At 35.1% G+C, this 19,103-nt stretch overlaps 1 protein-coding gene across 7 annotated transcripts in view; it reads right to left on the bottom strand.

Moving 5' to 3' along the window:
- The window catches only part of PHKB (phosphorylase kinase regulatory subunit beta), a 258,715-nt gene that overhangs the window by 72,058 nt on the left and 167,554 nt on the right, over positions 1-19,103 (bottom strand). For all 7 annotated transcript variants that reach the window (XM_049620920.1, XM_049620912.1, XM_049620914.1 and 4 more), the window contains one exon: positions 9,196-9,290. In XM_049620920.1, the coding sequence (XP_049476877.1) occupies positions 9,196-9,290 (95 nt within the window). The remainder of the gene's footprint in view (positions 1-9,195; positions 9,291-19,103) is intronic.

Here is a 19,103-nt window from a genome sequence, read left to right as displayed (position 1 = left end):
GTTTGAGCTTTTTTTTTTTTTTTCCAATTTAACATTTTTCAGTTCTGGATATTTTTGATCAAGGCATTTGATTTTCATTGCCTCTGGTATAAATACCAGTTGATAGGAAACTCATTTCCCTTAAAGACTACAGACAGTATTACCTGAAGAGAACCTTTGTGTAGCTGTGGCATATGCAAGCTAGGCTTTCATAAGCATTTTTGATGTCTTGACTATTTTATTCTGTTTTATTATGATAATCAAAGAACTTCTGTTCAGTACTCAAATTTATTCCCATGCTTGTAGATAAATTTGGCTTTTTGGTTCCACACAAATACTTTCTTTCTTTGCCAAGCTAATGAAGTATAGTTTTGTTTCTTTTTTTTTTTTTAATCCTTTAAGTAGAAATTATGTCTAAATCTGGTTAAACTATTTGTGAGCATTAGAATGAACTGAACCAAATAAAACTGAACCTCATGCAAAATTTCTTTAAATCACCTAAGATTAATAAATAAACCTCTAAAAACTGTGAACAGACATGAAACAAGAATAAAACAGAGAAGCAGGTATAAGTTCATATTGTAGGAGTGCTGTACAATGAGTCTACTAAATTAAGAGAGGCTTATAACCTTTTGTGGACTGGAGCAAACTCAGTTCCTGAACAGATGGTCTTCTACCATTTAGTCACTCTTTAACTCCCTACAATCTGGCTTCTGGGCACACTATCCACTAAAATCACTCAACGGTTACCAACAACCTAGGATCATGGAAGCCAGCAACAGAAGTGCTAGAAGTAGATTTACAAATCAAACCCAGACAAATAATTCTATAGATTAGAGAACTATACCTATAGTTATACCTAGAGAACATAACTATATAGAACATATAGTTCTATATAGAACTATATAGAACATAACCTAGAGAACTATACCTATACTATACCTAGAGAACATAACTATATAGATATGTTAGTAGACCTTCCCCAGATCACACTGCTGGTGAACCATGCAAGGTCTAAAGACTCTCACCTGAATTTCTGCCAGTGCTGTGCCATACTTCCCAGCCAACTAGGTAGACTGCCTTCTTGAATTGTTGTTTCAGAGTCAAAATCCTCCACATTTTCTCATCCATTGACACTGTTTTACCTTCTTGCTGGATTCCTTTGTTCTGCCCTTTCTTTGAACATCCCTTTATTCCAACATCTGTACTCCCTATACCCTGGCAAAAAACTAAGCCTCACATCTGGCTCTCCAAGAATTGTCTGCTCTCATAGTTTCACTTTCCACCATGAACCATGTTAATAGTAACATAAACTTGTACCTTTTCTTTTAATTAACTGCTGGGTACCTCAATTAACTACCATGTCTACATTGGTACTACCAAAATGCAAATAAAATAGCTAACATTTGTTGAGTTCTTAACTATAAACCAGGAACTGTTCTAAGCTCTTTATCTGTATTAACTCATCTAATCCTTACCATAACTCTATGAGGTACTATTCTGATTTTACATGTAATGAAACTAAGGTACACAGAGGTTAATCAGCTTGCCCAAGCTTGGATTCAAACCCACACATTGTGTTTCCGGAAGCTGTGCTCTTCATTGTTTTGCTAGGCAGAATGTCCAGCAATAAGAAATCTCCTATTTAGGGGTGGCTGGGTGACTCCATCAGTTAAGCGTCCAACTCTTGATTTCAGCTTAGGTTATGATCTCACAGTTTGTGAGTTTGAGCCCCGCGTTGGGCTCTGTGCTGACAGTGCAGAGCCTGCTTGGGATTCTCTCTCTGCCCCCCTCTCTTTCTCTCTCTGTCCCTCCCCAGCTTGTGTGTACTTTCTCTCAAAATAAATAAACTTCTTTTTTAAAAAAGAAATCTATTTATATTCTTGAATATTAAAATAACATTTTCATATCATAATGCTGTTTTCTGTGACTCTTGATATTAGAATGGCTTGCTTATATAAAAATTCTGTTTAATTCCACATCTATTTCAAGAAAAAAGATCAATTTTTCTCAAATTGGCTTAAAAAAAAAAAAAAAGAATCTCTGCCCCCTCCAACTCCTGGCTTGTCTTATGCTATTACCTGTTACACATGTTAGTTTCAGATAGAATCCTGCAAATCCTGCCAAAAGGAATTAAGTGATTTTTCCTATTTAACCAGAAATATTTTGTATTCTGATTAGTATTAACACACATTTCAAAGTAAGTCCATTTGCTATACAACTCCAGAAACCTACCCCCCAGTTGCTATAAATGGATGTCCTCTAGTTACCTTATTCCCAGTGGACAACTATAATGCAGAATATATTGAATCAGTGAAATGTACATAGTCAGCTGCTTAGTTTCTGCAGTAATCAGACCTCTTCCAAATATGAAGGAGCAGCAAAGGCTGGAAACAAATGGTCATTATCTCACATTAATAGGGTAGAGGCACTGCAGTGTGAACAATGAAAGCTTGCTAGCCTCCTGAAAGTGCTTTCCTTTAGATAAGAAAGAGGGAAATCCCTAGGAAAATTACTAATGGTTAGACTTGTGCACTTGGTCTCATCCTAATGCTAGCAGGGAAGAAAAAAGTAACACTTAGACCCCCTTAATAATTATAAACGTTAAATATAATGTATTCGAGCCCACATTTTGTACTTAATTTTCAGATCATTTCCACAGGCCTAGAGGGCCTAGAGGGGCAGATGCAACTATTTTTCCGTGATGTGATACTGAGGTAGGCTGCTGAGGAAACAAGCTATTTCCTCTATTAATTCCTTTACACCATTACGAAAATCATTGCTTCCAAATGCCTGACACCTCTTCCTCCTTTCCTTCTTCAGTTAACACCTTCATTTTGGTTCTGCTACTTGACAAAAGTGTGACCTTGGAAAAACACTAACCCTCTCTAAGACTCACATTATCTATCTATAAAACTGGTATGATAATATTTATTTCAAAACTATTGAAATAACACATAATACATATAAAATTATTTGAACAGTGCTTATAAACAGTAGGAGCACAAAGAATAGTGATTATTTTCATTTCTCTCACTTCCTTTCTCTTGCCCTGTCAAAACCAAACTACAGTGATAGAAGACCAAGAAGAATATGATGTATCCTCTATTCTGAGGACCACTGCCAGACAGGAAGGCATGTAAATCAACAACTATAATAGTGTGGCAAGTGTTGTAATATGGAGTATGAAAAGGACCATAGGAAAGCAGGCTTAATGGCATAGTTTCCAAACCCATAAGACCTGTTTCCAGGGAGTAATTTATGGGATGACTGGATAATATGGTCTTTTGTATAATTTATCTTTTCCAAATCAAATGTGGCAGAGGAAAGCAAGGTAAGTGAAGCAGACAAGGTCACTCTATTTATAAGAATAAAGGACAGACTAACAGTTTGGGGTAAATTATTTTCTTTCAAATGTTTCTTTATCAGACAATTTGAATAATTTTCACATTTAATTTGCTTGGTTTGCATCTATTTGGGGCATCACAACTGCTTAATGAACATCTACTCTTGGGGAGACAAAGCTCCCAATCACATCTTCCTCACCTCTTGTTGAGGTGGTGGGGGGAGGAGACTACTTAATATACTGAGAATAACCAGACTATCATACAATATGTAATTAGATAAATGAAGATCATCGGGTTTGTGACAAAATAAATAGCAGGAAAAAAGAGAAACACCACATTAATGAAACACAAAAATAACCTTGGACATTATGCTTAGTGAAATAAACCAGACACAGGCAAATATTGTACTATTCCTCATATCTTATATGATGTGCCAATAGGTAAATTCATAGAGACAGAAAGTAGGATAGAGATTACCAGGGACTAGAGGGAGGGGAGAAGGGGGAATCATCATTTAAAGGTCACAGAGTTTTGTTAGGGATGATGAGAAAGTTTTGAATACAGATAGCAGTGATGGTTACACAACACTGAAATGTATTCAATGCCACTAAACTGTACAATTATTAATGGTTAAAATGAGAAATATTAGGTAATGTATATTGCACCACAGTAATAAAAGAGACTTTAAAAGTCAGTTTGGAAATTGAACAAATGGCACTATGACGACTGAATATCCACATGCAAAGAATGAAACTGGATGCCTACCTCACATGGCATACAAAAATTAACTCAAAACGTATCAGAGACCTAAATGTAAGAGCTAAACCAATAAAATTCTTAGAAGAAAACAGACATAAATCTTTTTTTTTAACGTTTATTTTTGAGAGAGAGAGTTGAGAGCAGGGGAGGGGCAGCAAGAGAGATGGGAAAAGAGGATCTGCTCAGACAGCAGTGAGCCTGATGGGAGGCTTTTTTTTTTTTGTGTGTGTGTGTGAACATAGCCATAAATCTTGATGACCCTGGATTAGGTGATGGTTTCTTAGATATGATACCAGAAGCAAAAACAAAAAAAACAAAACAAAACAAAAAAACAAAAAACAGATATATGAAATGAAAAACTTCTGTGCTTCAAATGACACAATCAAGAAATTAGACTGCTAGTCTATGGAATGGGAGAAAATATTTGCAAATCATATAAGGGACTCATATCTAGAATAAAGAACATTTAAACAGAATAATAAAAAGACAAATAACCTAAGTTAAGAATGACCATAGTATCTTAAGAGCCATTTCTCCAAAGAAGATATATATACAAATTCCCAAAAAAACACATGAATAGATGCTCAACAACATTAGTAACTAGATGAATTCACCAGATAAATAGGTAAATAAAATGCGGTACACCCACATAATGGAATATTATTCAACCATAAAAAGAAATGAAGTACAGACACATGCTACAACATTGAAGAACTTTGGAAACATAATGTGAAGTGAAAAAAGCCAGGGACAAAATACCACATAGATGGGGGGGGATGGGTTAAATTGGTGATGGATATTAATGAGGGCACTTGTGATGAATACTGGGTGTTGTATGGAAGTGTTGAATCACTATATTGTACACCTGAAACTAATATAACATTGTATGTTAACTAACTAGAATTAAAACCTTAAAAAAGTTAATTCATAAAAAAAGAAATGTGTTTCATTAAAAAAATTTTTTTTAATGTTTATTTTTGACAGAGAGAGAGAGAGAGACAGAGCATGAGCAGGGGAGGGGCAGAGAGAGAGGGAGGCCCAGAATCTGAAGCAGGCTCCAGGCTCTGAGCTGTCAGCACTGAGCCCGATGCGGGGCTCGAACTCACAGACCACGAGACCATGACCTGAGCCAAAGTCAGACGCTCAACTGACTGAGCCACCCAGGCGCCCCTAAATGTGTTTCATTTTTAAACGACCTCATTGATATACGATTGCAATCCAAAAAGGTGTATATATTTAATGTATACAACTGGATGAGAAGAAACAAGTATACATCCAGAAATACTGGGTTTTAAATACTAGATCTGTGTGGAGAGATGATCATTAAGTAGTTGGAAATTCAAGGTTACATATTAGGAATCTAAATTAGATTCTAATTAGATCTAATTACAGATCTAAAATTAGAGACATCTGCATGAGAAGTCCACTATTTCCCATGACACACCTTCCTCCCACACATACCTGCAAGCACACTCAATCAAGTTAAACATTGACTACCTTCTATATAACAGGTGTTATGATATTATGATGATACTGAAGCTACAAAAATAAATTAAACGTGGTCTCTGACCTGTGGGAACTTACATACTAAGATCTCCAAAAGGTGGGGTTTTGGGGGAGGGGCTGTCAAAAGCTCACAATACTATCAAGCATATATGCTATTGTTTACAATGCTTTTCTTTCTACTCCTCTAAACTTGCTTATAAAAGGGGATTTGTTTTATTCTCTAAGTAACAGCAAAAGAAAACAGCAATTTCTGACTAGTAAGCAAGTAGTGGGGAGGGTCATCCCAGATGATACCATGTTTTTCCAACCCAAGTTTTTGTTTTTGTTTTTAAGTTTATTTATTTTGAGAGAGAGAGTGAGAGCAGAGAAGGGGCAGAGAGACAGGGAGAGAGAGAGATTCCGAACCAGGCTCTGCACTGATAGTGCAGAGTCCGACACAGGGCTTGAACCCACAGACCATGAAATCATGACCTGAGCCAAAATCAAGACTAAGATGCTTAACCAATGGAGTCATCCAGGTGCCTTTCCAACCCCAGTCTTAAACACAGGTAGAAAAGTACTTCCCTTTCATGAAATTAGTTTGCTATTATGGTATTTCTACAAAAATCAACAGCTCTCAATTTAGTCCTCAATGTTTCAGGTTTGTAATTTGCCAAAAGCCCTATGTATACTTGAAGGAGTAGACAATTCTACAGTTCTGGCACACTCCCTGCTTACTGGATTCTGGAAACTTCCTTCTGCCATAAACTTTCTGTGAAGGAATGAGTTGATTCAGTAGTCCTGGGCTGTTCAAACTCTGAACATTCCCAAGAAAACTATATTTGAAAGCTGGCTTCTTGGAATGTCCTGTCGGAGAAGAGTGTTTTTGCATGCTTAATTATGGCACTGGGCCATCCTGTTCCAGTTTGTCCAGGTGGTTTATGCTAACAATGTGATTTATGGTGAACATCTTTTTTTTTTTTTTTCCTCTGGGGAGCTAGAGCTTGAATAGCCAAGGTCAAACCTGCAGGTTCTACATGCCTACATGACTGACCCTCAGTAAAAACTGGACAGTCAAGCTTAAGCAGTTGGTTGGCAACACTTTGCAACTTTTACACATTGTTGCTGGGTAACTGTGTCTCACATAACTCCACTGGGAATGAACACTGGGAAGCTTATGACTGGTTTCCTCAAGACTTGCCCTGTGTTCCTCTGCTGATTTTACCCTGTATCCTTTCACTGTAATAAACCATAAGTGTAAGTATCACAGCTTCTGAGTCCTGTGAGTTCATCTAGTGAATCACTGAGGCAAAGGATAAATGGGGACCCCCGATATATCTTCCTTCAAAGTCAGGGATTTCTCTCATTTTCAGAAATTGTCTGAACTCTACTACTCCCTCTCTAACTTTTTTCATCATTTGGCAGGGTTTGAAGCACCTGGTCAAAGTCTGACCTGGTCAATAATGACCAAGAGGTCTCTAACATCAACCTTCAAAGCAGAGGGCTATGTCTGACCTCTTTATTTCATCAGTCCATGCCATCCAGTCCCAGCAATGGACAAGGTCATGCCTGGTCTTGGCTACCCCTTAAATGGCTGAGAAAGTGGCAACGGCCCCTCACCATTTTATTTGATTAAAAAAAATTTTTTTTTAATGTTTATTTTTGAGAGAGACAGAGAAAGCAGGAGAGGGAAAGGTCCAGAAAGAGGGAGACAGAGGATCTGAAGTAGGCTCTGTACAGTGAGCACAGAGTTTGATGCAGAGCTCAAACTCACAAACCATGAGATCATGACCTGAGCTGAAATCAAAGGTTGGTCACTTAACCAACTGAGCCACCCAGGTGCCCTGACACCTCACCATTTTATATATCACCAAGCTGCAACCAGGGTGGGGCATGATGGTTCCCAGCAATTTTCTGCTGTTAATCCTTGAAACATCTCCTTCTGAGGGACTGTACGCAACTCTGCACAGATGTGATCCCCATGAAGCTGCAGGAGAGAAGCCCTTGTCCTTACTCTATAGCAGGTCTTGTATGTAGGAATGTGGCTCCACCTGGGAGGCATGGCACAGATTATTTAGCAGCAACATTAGAAAATGTTTTCAATATAAGAAATAGAGTGAATTCTCCATAAAATCCACTCTCACTCACTTGTACTCTGATAAGCTTCATTGAGTAAGAAAGAAAGAGTTGGAGGTATACTGTATGTCAAAAATTACACATAACCCACAGCCTTCATTATATGTATCAAGCATGAAATAGCTGTTCAAATTGTTGATTTTGTTAGCTATGTGATTTTATGCTCTCTAGCTCCTGTCCCCACAACTCAAATCTGTGACCTATTACTTTATTTTCTAAGAAAAGTCTTTGAGATTTCATTACCCTAGAGAAGTGGGTCATACATGTGAAATGCTATATAAATGATAAATACTAGTCTTCAAATGGCTCAGTCACAGCACTGTGTAATATGAAGTTAAATGTATTCTCTATTTTACCATTTCTTCAAGTGAAATTGTGTATCTCAAATCTGTACAGAATGTATACTTGTAGTGTACTGACATGAGTGGTAATGAGGCCAAATCCTCACCTTACACAGGAGTCAACAGGGCAGTGAAAAATTTCTAACACATATTAACAGAAGGATTTTATGTTCTTGAGAAAATCTTAACATTTATTTATAAGTCTCCCAAATAGCTTCTCATCTATAAACCATTCAGAGTAATTACATATTTTGTTGAAGAGCAGCAAAAGAATCAGAGAAATAGTGTGATAGAATCTAATGGACCTGGCTGGCTTTCTCATTCTCTCATTAAAACAAGCATTTATGTTTGTGTGTGTGTGTGTGTGTGTGTGTGTGTGTGTGTTATATGCATATGCATGTTTTTTTTTTTAAATAAAAGGAGCATTTTTGATTTCATAAGCATATATTCTGGAAGTGCTGATGCTATTCTTGTTAAATAAATGTTAACTGCTTGGAATCCCAGGCACACACTCAGGTTCATTCCCTCTCTCCTCAGGCAGTTTCCATAATCTACAACATTTTCATTTTAACAGTCCTCATTACTGGTATCATTTAATACTTGAGGGTTTGCTCAAATCAACATCAATCTTGCTGATCCTGCAAACACTTATTTTGTTGACACAACACAGTCTGAATCCATAGCTACTAAATGTAAAAAAATTTAAATTATTCCTTCACCCAACATGTCACCAAGTACTAAGAACAACTCTGTCAGTTACTCAATGCTGTCATAGAGACACAGCAATGGAGAAGACATTAAGCACAGGGCCTTTCATGGGACCCCACTTCCTTCAATAATAATGCCATCGCATCTGTCCCCTTGCCTACCCATACATAGTGCATCCTCCCAAAGACATTTATCACCTTAAACTCAACCACTGTGAAGATGAAAGTGTTTGCCTGGAAGACATCTTGTTGGACACATTTGACTCGTATTTATTCATTAACAAATAATCCTTTGCCACAAGTAAATCTTAAATAACCAGAAAAGAGAAAAGCCTTGCCTTCAAAAAAAGCAATAAAAACCCATTCAGAATAAAATTTCTTTTAAAATTAACTTTTAAATGTCTTTAGATGAGTCTAAATTAAGGAAAAAAATATCTTTACTTGATTGGAAAACCTCATGCTCACGTTGCGTTGATTCTGTAGTGGGATATAGCGCTGGACAGGATCAATGTCTTTAGGACTGATTAATTTATCAGCTGAAAAAAAGAGAAGAGAAATGACATTATCAAAAATGCATCTACACACTTTATAAACCAACTAGACCTAATGACCTAATAGACACTTCATCCAACAAGACCAGAATGTATATACTCCTCGATGCACATAGAACATCTTCCATATATGAGGCCATATAGAACAATCCTCAATAAATTTAAAGAATTAAAATTCTATAAAGTATGATTCTGACCACAAAAGAATGAAATTAGAATTCAATAAACAGGAGAAGTTTTAGAAATTCACAAATATGTGGAAACTAAATAACACACCATAACTAATGTGTCAAAGAAGAAAACAAATGGGAAATAAGAAGATACTTCTAATACATGTTCTGATAAGATGATTGAAAATGAAGACAAAATATACCAAAATTTATGGATGTAACTAAAGCAATGCTAGGAAGAAAATCTGGAGCTGTAAATGCCCATATTAAACAAGGGAGAAAAATTTCAAATCCACAACCTATCTTTCCATCTTCAGACAGTGGATAAAACTGAGAAAACTAAATCAAAAGCAAGCAGAAGGAAGGAAATAATAAAGATTAGAGTGGAAATTAATGAAATAGAATGTAGAAAAACAAAAGAGAATAATAAATAAAACTAAAAGTAGATTCCTGAAAAACTCAAAAGCTGACAAACCTTTAGCTAGACTGACAAAGAAAAAAAGAAAAAAGACTCAAATTACTAAATCAGGAATGGAAATTAAGAATATCCTTAAGGATTACAAGAGAATACTATGAACAAATGTATGCCAATAATTTAGATAACCCTGATGGATATGAACAAATTCCTAGAAATATACACATTACAAAAAGACTAACTCAAAAAAGAATAGGAAATATGAACAGATTTACAAGTAACTGAAACCTTCTGGGGCAGGGGGCGGGGGGGGGGGGGGGGGGGGGGGGGGGGGGGTGGTGAGAAGCAAAAGCCCAGGACCTGATGGCTTCATTGGTGAATTCTACCAAACAGTTAAAGAAGAAGTAAAACCAATCTATCACAAACGTTTCCAAAATAGTAGGGGAAATACTTCCCAACTCATTCTAAGAGGCCAGTATTACCCTAATAAAAAAATTATATTCACCACAAGAAAATTACAAATCCAAATCTCTTCTGAATATAGATAGAAAAATCTTCAACAACAAAAAAATAGTAGCAAACTAAATCCATTAACATATAAAAAAGATTACACACAATGACGAAGTGGGATTTATCCCACAAGTGCAAGGATAACTTAACTTCCCCAAATCAATTATTGTAGTAATACAATATCAACAGAATAAAGGACAAAAAAAAAACAAACAAACAAAAAACCCTACAAAATCATCTCAGTAGACACAGAAAATACATTTGACAAAATGCAACATTCTTTCATGATAAAAAGCATTCAACAAACTAGGATAGAATGAAACTTCCTTGACCTGATAAAGGGAATCTATAGCTAACATCATATTCAAAGGTAAGACTGAATGCTTTGCCCCAAAGATCAGGAATAAGACAATGATGTCAACTCCTGTCACTTTTATTCAACAGTGTATTGGAGGTTACAGCCAGAAAAGTCAAGACAGGCAAGAAAAAAATAATAGTCATCCAGATTGAAAGGAAGAATCTAAAGTAACTAAGATAATGTGCTACTAGGGGCACCTGGGTGGCTCAGTTGGCTCAGTGACCTGACTCTTGATTTCAGCTCGGGTCATGATCTTGTGGCTGGTGAGACTGTGTTGGGCTCTGCATTGACAGCACAGTGCCTACTTGGGATTCTCTCTCTTTCAATATAAATAAATAAACATTTAAATTATTATTATTTTGATTTGAGAGAGAGAGAGCATGAGTGGGGGAGAGGGGCAAAGGGAGGGAGCAAGGGACCGAGGGAGCGAGGGAATGAGAGAGAGAGAGAGAGAGGGAGGGAGGGAGGGAGGGAGAGAGAGGGAGAATCTTAAGCAGGTTCCACACTCAGTACATAGCCCAACGTGGGGTTCAATCTCACAACCCTGGGCTCATGACCTGAGCTGAAATCAGGAGTCATACGTTTAACTGACTGAGTCATCTAGATGCCCCATAAACAAATAAACATTTTTTTAAATTTTACAAAAAGGATAATGTGGTACTAGTATAAAGATAGATTAATGGAGTAGAAGTGAAAGTGTAGAAATAAATCCTTACATTTATGTTCCACTGAGTTTTGACAGCATGCCAAAACAATTCAGTGGGGGAAAAGAATAGGTTTTTTTCACAAATAGTGCTGGGACAACTCGATATTTATAGACAAAAGAATAAAGTTGGACTCCTTCATCAAATCATCTATAAAACTCAAAATAGATCAAAAGTTAAATATAAGACTAAAATTATAAAACTGTTAGAAGAAAATAATAGAGTAAACTTTTGTGACTTTGGATTAGGCAAAACTAAAAATCAAAACGTAAGTGACTAAAGAAAAAATGAGATAAACTCAATTTTGTCAAATTATAACCTTTTGGACCTTGAAAGACACCATCAAAAAAAGTGAAATGACAACTCACAGAATGGGAGAAAATATTTACAAACTGCGTATCTTGTAAGGGATTTCTGTCTTGAATATATATATTAAAAAAACTCTTATGATTCAATAATAAAAAGACAACACAATTTAAAAATGGCCACAGTATCTGAATAGACATTTCTCCAAAGGTATATAAATTACCAGTAAGCACGTAAAAAGATGCTCAACATTAGTCATTTGGGAAATGCTTATCAAAATCACAATGAGATACCACTTCATACCCATTAGGATGGCTATTGTCAAAAAAAGAAACAAGAACAAGGGTTGGAAAGGATGTAGGGAAATTGGAACCCTCACACATTGCTGAATGGAATGCATATTGGGACAGTTACTTTGGAAATCAGTCTGAAATTGCTCAAAATGTTAAACACAGAGTTACCATATGACTCAGCAATTCTACCCCTAGGTATATACCTAAGAGAAAGAAAAACATGTCAAACAATAACTTGTACATGAAAGTTCACAGCAGCATGATTATAAAAGCAAAAAAAAAAAAAAAAGTGGAAATAATCCAAATGTCCACCACCGGATGAACAGATAAATCAAATGTGGTATATACATACAGTGGAAGATTATTTGGTCAGAAAAAAGAATTAAGCTGTTGATACATGAATGAACCTTGAAAACAACACATTATACGATTCAAGGTATATGAAATGTCCAGAATAGGCAAATACACAAGGATAAAATGTACATTAGTGAGTGTCCGGTGTTGGGGGAAACGGTGAAATGATTAGGGTTAAGTGGAGAGTGGGTAAGACATTTTTTGAGGGGTGATGTAAATATTCCAAAATTGATTGTGGTGATAGTTGTACAACTCTGAATGTATCAAAAAACCACTGAATTGTAAACCTTGAATAGGTTAAGATATAGTATGTAAATTATACCTAAATAAAGCTGTTCTAAAAAGAATGTATTCGCATTCTCTCAAGAAAGGAAACCAGTTCACGAAGGGGAGACAAAGTGCTTCCTGATACTAAATTCTAACATTTCTGAGACAGGGCATTTTTCAAAGGGCACTAACCAGCATGAAAACAATGTCTACTACTGCTATTGTTCTGTAAACACGGAAGCCCTTTTCATGTGGTAGTTCCTTGTGGCAACTTTTGATAAAGTCCAAGGACATAATAAGGAAGGCAATTTAGAGAGTTTGGAAGGGGAGGGTGTGGAGAAGGTACTCTGAGTCAGTGGTTCTCTGCTATCTTCTGTTGTAATGCACCTCAGATTCAGCACCAGAGGCTCAGTGTAGCAGGGATTCTCCATGGATGTGAAAAGGACTATGCTGAGAAGGGGTGGTGGGAACAAAACCTTGAAATGAAATTCTGCCTAACCTCATTGGAGTATAAGTTGACAGTATCTATGCAAATTTATAGCAGGCATACTCTGTCCCAGCAATTGCAAATCTGTAAGGTTATCTTAGTTACACTCAGACATGTAAAAGTTAATTGAATAATAACATAAAAAAAAGAATTTAACTTCTCCCAAAGTGAATCAGAACATTTTATTTTTGCTGCACTCAAGTTATGAAAATGTGCTACTTCATATTCGATCTTCAGTTCTATACTGACTACATAAAAATGACACCATGTTGAGTTTTGTTTAAATTCACCCATGTTTAATATTTAATTCAAAAAATACACCTCATTTTCCATAGCTTTTTAGATACTTCTTTTAGTCAGTGAATAATTCTGAAAAACAGAGCAGAGAGTCAACCACAAAAATGCTTGTAAATTTCTTTGCAGCTGTGGTAATGTTTCTCATTATACAGGTTTTTCTATTCTAGGGTAACTGTAGGGCACATAGTCAATGTTATCACCAAAGGTGTTTTTAGTAACTCCTGAAAGATGCTTTTAATAATATTAAAAGTGATATTACTAATAGCATGACAAGAAAAAGAAGGAGGAACAGCAATTGCAGCAGCCACAGAAGCCACCACAGCCACTGCCGCCTCTGCAACAGCAACCACAGCAACGTTTACACAGTGCTTCCTATGTTCCTGGCCTTGTTGGATTAATTAATTAATCAATTAATCATTAACCATCACAACATCCTTATCATTTTACAGATGACAAAATGGAGGCGTTGAGCAGCTAAGCAACTTGCACATGGCAGGTAAGTGACAGAGCTTAGATTCAAACACAGGCTGTCTCTCTCTGGGGTCTACGTTCTTAGCCCATACTAATCCTGCCCTGTAAGAACACTGACACTGTATACAATACAGATGGAGAAGATACCAGGAGGAGAAAACATTAAACAAATAATTTAGATCTTGATATGTTATATTTTTCCTATTCAAATCAGGGAGCATATAACAGAACATTCCTCTCTCTCTGAAAAAAAAATATACTTGTGCAAAATTTAAAACAAACCAATATAGGCTTAATTATGGCAAATATCGACATATAATTTCTATTTATTAATATCAGTGGAGCTCATGATGCAGGGTTGATTAGTACAGTGATATTCTAAATAACACCAAATTATTTCCCTATTTCATTTGTCTGATCATTGAGATGTGAAAAAATCTCCACTACCAACAAGCATTTTACATAATTAATGTTTCACTGTTTCTACAAAAATGAAATTCTATCTTTATTATTTTGTTATTTATAAATGATGACAGAAAAATGAAGAAATATTATATCCTTGGAAAGCATAAACGCTAATCTATTAAAATTGATATGAATCAAATAGTTAACAACATCTCTTGAAAAAGCTTATTTCTTGGCATTCCTTTCTCATTTCTCTATTTGTACTGTACCCGTGTATCTAGCTTAATGTTCCAATTTACACTATGTGCTCATCTATAACCCCACAGGTTGTTTGCTTCTTATTCATGGATATACCCCACTTTCCAGCACAGCACCTTCCATATAGTAGGCACTTAAGAGACTTATTAAACAAAATAATAAATTGGTGGATTAACAAATTCAGAAACATAATTGCTGTAATCATTGTTTTAATTTCCATAATGGTAAAAGTGACTAACTCCTTACAAAGGTCAGGTGAATAGACGTATTTTTTTTACTGCATTGCTTTTTATCATTCAGGAGGCAAAACAAGAGTTCCTCGCTGTGCTGATTCTATGGCACTGGCTTTTTGGTGAAAAAGGACAAGCCTGAAAGCACTTGTGCCTGACCAACTACAGAATATTTAAAATGAAAATAAGAGAACAAGGATAAAAGAGCAATGGCTTTCTACATTTCATTACAGTACGAAACCTCACAGATAACCAAGCATTTCTATAAATAGGGACAGCCATCTTTAAATCTTTATAAGACAGATTAGCTTCATTAATATTTGCATTTTTTATGCACAGAAATTTTATGAAATACACCTTGGGTTTACTTCAAACAATCATTATTAAGGGCAAAAAGAGAATATCAAGAAGAATTTTTGTTTCTTTAATAAAATGACAATTCAAAGGAAATTTAACAGAGCAAGTAATTTTTTTTATCATGACACAAAAATTACATAGGACACACTAAAATAGGCTCAGCAGATAATTTATGGGGTAAAATTATGTGCTTCAAAGACTGATTCTCAGCTGCAGTGACACATATTAGTAACACATGTATTAACAAATAAGCTAGAGAGAAAAAGAAAATGTAGATCCTCAACCTCATATGTTATACCAAAAAAAATCCAAAATTACCAATGTTTTTAACTCAATTAACTAACAGGGATAGACTTCCTAAAATCAAATGTTAAATTCCATGGTCAGAATTAAATTGAAAAACAATGATAGATCTAATTATATAAAGATTTCAAATTTCGTTCATCAAGAAACAGTGCAAAGTTAATTGGCAAACAACCCAGGAAAATACCAGAGAGGATTAGTATACCTAATACGTAAAACATTCATGCAGACTGTGAAGACCATAAAATTAAGGTTAAATGGGCAAAGCAAACTGGACAATTCACAGAGGACAAGAAATGACTAAGAAATATGTCTTTAACAATAAGCATGTAAATGAAAACAGTATACAAATTAATATCTTATTAAGTTAGCAAGGTTTTTATTTTTAATGATCATATTTGGTGCCATAAAGGTTACAGGTGACACAATCATCCTGCAAGTAAATCAGTAAAGTCCCAGTTGTGGGCTATGTGACCTTGGGTGAGTTGCTAAACTCTTCTAAACCTCAGTTATGACATACAGTATCCATCTCATAGAGAAGCTAGGAATAATACTTGTAATAATAGTCAGGATAATACTTGTAAAGGGCAGAGAACAGAATCAGACACATTTTAAGGCAAGTATTATTAGTATTTCTGGGAAACAGTCTGACAGTATATATGTAGTCTTCTCAGACTCTAGGCATCACTGCTTTTACATTCAATTTTACTAATATATTTAAGGGTGGGATCATAAATTTTTATACAAGTTTTCTAGCTCTAGTAGCAATTAAACTAAAAATTTTAGTTTTAAGAAAACTAGAGATTTATACAATAAGCTACAGGAAGAAAATTTCCTTGGGTGAAGCTATTAAAGTAATACTGTATTACACATACTCTGAAGATGTTTTTAATGCACGCTGCACAGAAATCCCACATTAGGGCACTAGCAATCACACAGATAGCATGAAAAAGATAACAAAAGTGCTCAGAAATCCATGTCTTACTGCTTAAAGTTTCCTGAAGTGTAACAGCTGGGAAATCTCTTAGCAACCACAATGTAGAAATATATCTGTATACTCTTATCTGTTCGTTTTATCTTTAACTGATCAGTAACAAAACCATGTGCTATATTGAGTAAGGAGCCAACTGCATTTGAAGTCAAGAGACCAATGAAAATCAAGACCTCCTTTTCTTATGTCCTCATGCACACTAGGGGGCACTTGATCACTAACTTTAACTTTAAAAAAGCATTAGATTTCCAGACTTAATCAGTGGCTTTTACATCTGATGTCAATTGGACAAAAAAAAATACCATGAATGAAATCAAATGCAAGTGGACTTACCTTAGTTACAAACACTGTAATTAGGAAATAGTATATCAGAGTAATTAGGCTGCCCTCAGAGAGACAGAAATATTTCCTAGGTTGTCACATTTGATTCTTGCTATAGAGCTACTAGATATCAGTGACTAACATACAGTAGTCCTCTACAAATACCAGCTAAATCATGGAAAAGATCAATGATGAAGTAGCAACTAGCGTCACAACATTTTCTTCATATATATATACATATATATATGTATATATATATGTATATGTATATATATTCATTATATACACACACACATATATATATATTCATTATATATTCATTCATTCATTCTTCATATATATATATATATACATATATATATATATATGTATATATATATATATATATTCATACACACACACACACACACACACAAAAGCAAAATATTCTTATTAGATTTCACTGGATACAAACTGGCCTGAATTAGTGGAAGGCATATATTATAGAATATTTTCAAAGATTTACTGTTCTATTATTTTCAAGTAACTCCAATTAACTGCCCACAAAATGCTGTCAAGCAGATATCTAACGAAACCTCATTTAATGAATACATAAGACTTTGTAAGTAAATGTGACTGGAGTCTTAATAACATCCATAGAAGTTTGATGTTCTTGAGGCAAGGATGTAATAGTTAAGAGCAACTACATGACTGAATCTTCTGAGATATTATTCTTCTTAACCAGTGAGTTTGTTAACCAGATGACACACAGCTAGGTCAGAGTGATAATGAACACGGAGCATCTCCTTTTTTCAGTGGGAGAGAAAGTATGTGATCTCAGGGTTTGCAACACACCTTCTGTATGTTCTCTGCTGCCTTTTTAGTAGCTCAGCAGGGAAAAGAGAAATTGACTATTTCTTTGAAGTTTTTCTTCCTTTTGGTCATGAAACAGAGATGAGAAGGCATGGCCTAAACTATTTCTGTTCACACTGGTCTTAACATAAGAAAATGCTATCTACACTCAAAATCTGTCTACATTCAATACATTTATTTCAGAGTAAGGAAGATCTAATGCTTTTTTACTGATTGATACTACTTTCAACCTTTTCCTTTTTAAAAGCCCAATTTGCTTATGTAGAATATAGTCAATTCTGCACTCCCAATTCATCAGCCTTCTCAATTTTATCTACAGGCTTTTCTCAAATAGCATTCTTTCTAGCACTCAATCCCAGACCAGATATAGAGCAAAAATCAGGACGATAAACGTTTAGATCTCAAATCCAATACCCCAAGTTCCAGTTTTCAACCTCAGAATCTGAAAAATTTCATCACGCTCATCTGTAATTTCCAAGCTGTAGTATATAGAAATTTATGATTCTGATATTAAAATTCTTTATCTTAGATAGGTTAACTACTTCTCTACTATAACATGTTTTATTTAGCTGTGAGTATCACCAGAAGGCTTCTTTGTATTCATGCTAGTGAGATGGAAATAACATTCTAACCAGAGATAACCTTGCCAACTTGGCTTGATTTTAAGAAATCTATTTCATGTATATATATTTTTTCTTTTGAAAAAATTGAAAAGCAAGACCTGTATAAATAATATCAACTCCTTATCAAAAAGTTGTCCCCTTAAAGAAGTAAATTTTTCTACAGGTTCTTAAATTAGCATTAAGTATATATGGAGACCCAGAATATATAGTTAGGAAACAAGCAAATTGAAAACAGCATTAACTTGATTTTCTCTTCTTTGGTTAGCTTCTATCTGCTCCTTATATATCATTTGTGTAAAGTTTGAATTGGAAATCTGAAATACTCTTCCCTAATGGAATGTAAAAAAAGAAACCAAAGATGATTACTCTTACAACACAAACAAATTTAGCATTTATAGAATAATACTAGGAACAATAAAGACAATAACACTACTTCACACACTAAGCAGTTCTTTTAGTGCAGGTATATATACTATTTACAATCAGCCTGTTTCATAATTTATTTGCCATAAAGGAATTCTGACTCTAACATGATAGCCTTTTTGATGGGAATGCTAATAATATTCGAAATGTTAGCAAGCAATGATGCAGGAAGATGCATAATAATGCTTTTTTGTGTGTGTTCTTTAAATTAGCCTTCATCTCAATGTGTCCAAAGAGTACTCATATTTAGCAGAAGTTTTAGGATAAGCTGGAAAATAATTCTTAAAAAACTATGAATAATGGTCTAAGCTAACTGAGTAAATTGTCAATGTGTATTTATGAGAAGGAAGAGAACTTTGAGATAACCAATTCCTTTTGGCAAGTGGTTTACTAAAGCTATGAC

Source organism: Panthera uncia, assembly GCF_023721935.1.
Source record: "Panthera uncia isolate 11264 chromosome E2 unlocalized genomic scaffold, Puncia_PCG_1.0 HiC_scaffold_19, whole genome shotgun sequence".
In the NCBI taxonomy this organism is placed as follows: Eukaryota; Metazoa; Chordata; class Mammalia; order Carnivora; family Felidae; genus Panthera; species Panthera uncia.
Note: the sequence above shows the minus strand (reverse complement) of the source record. Positions and strands in the feature narration are given on the sequence as shown.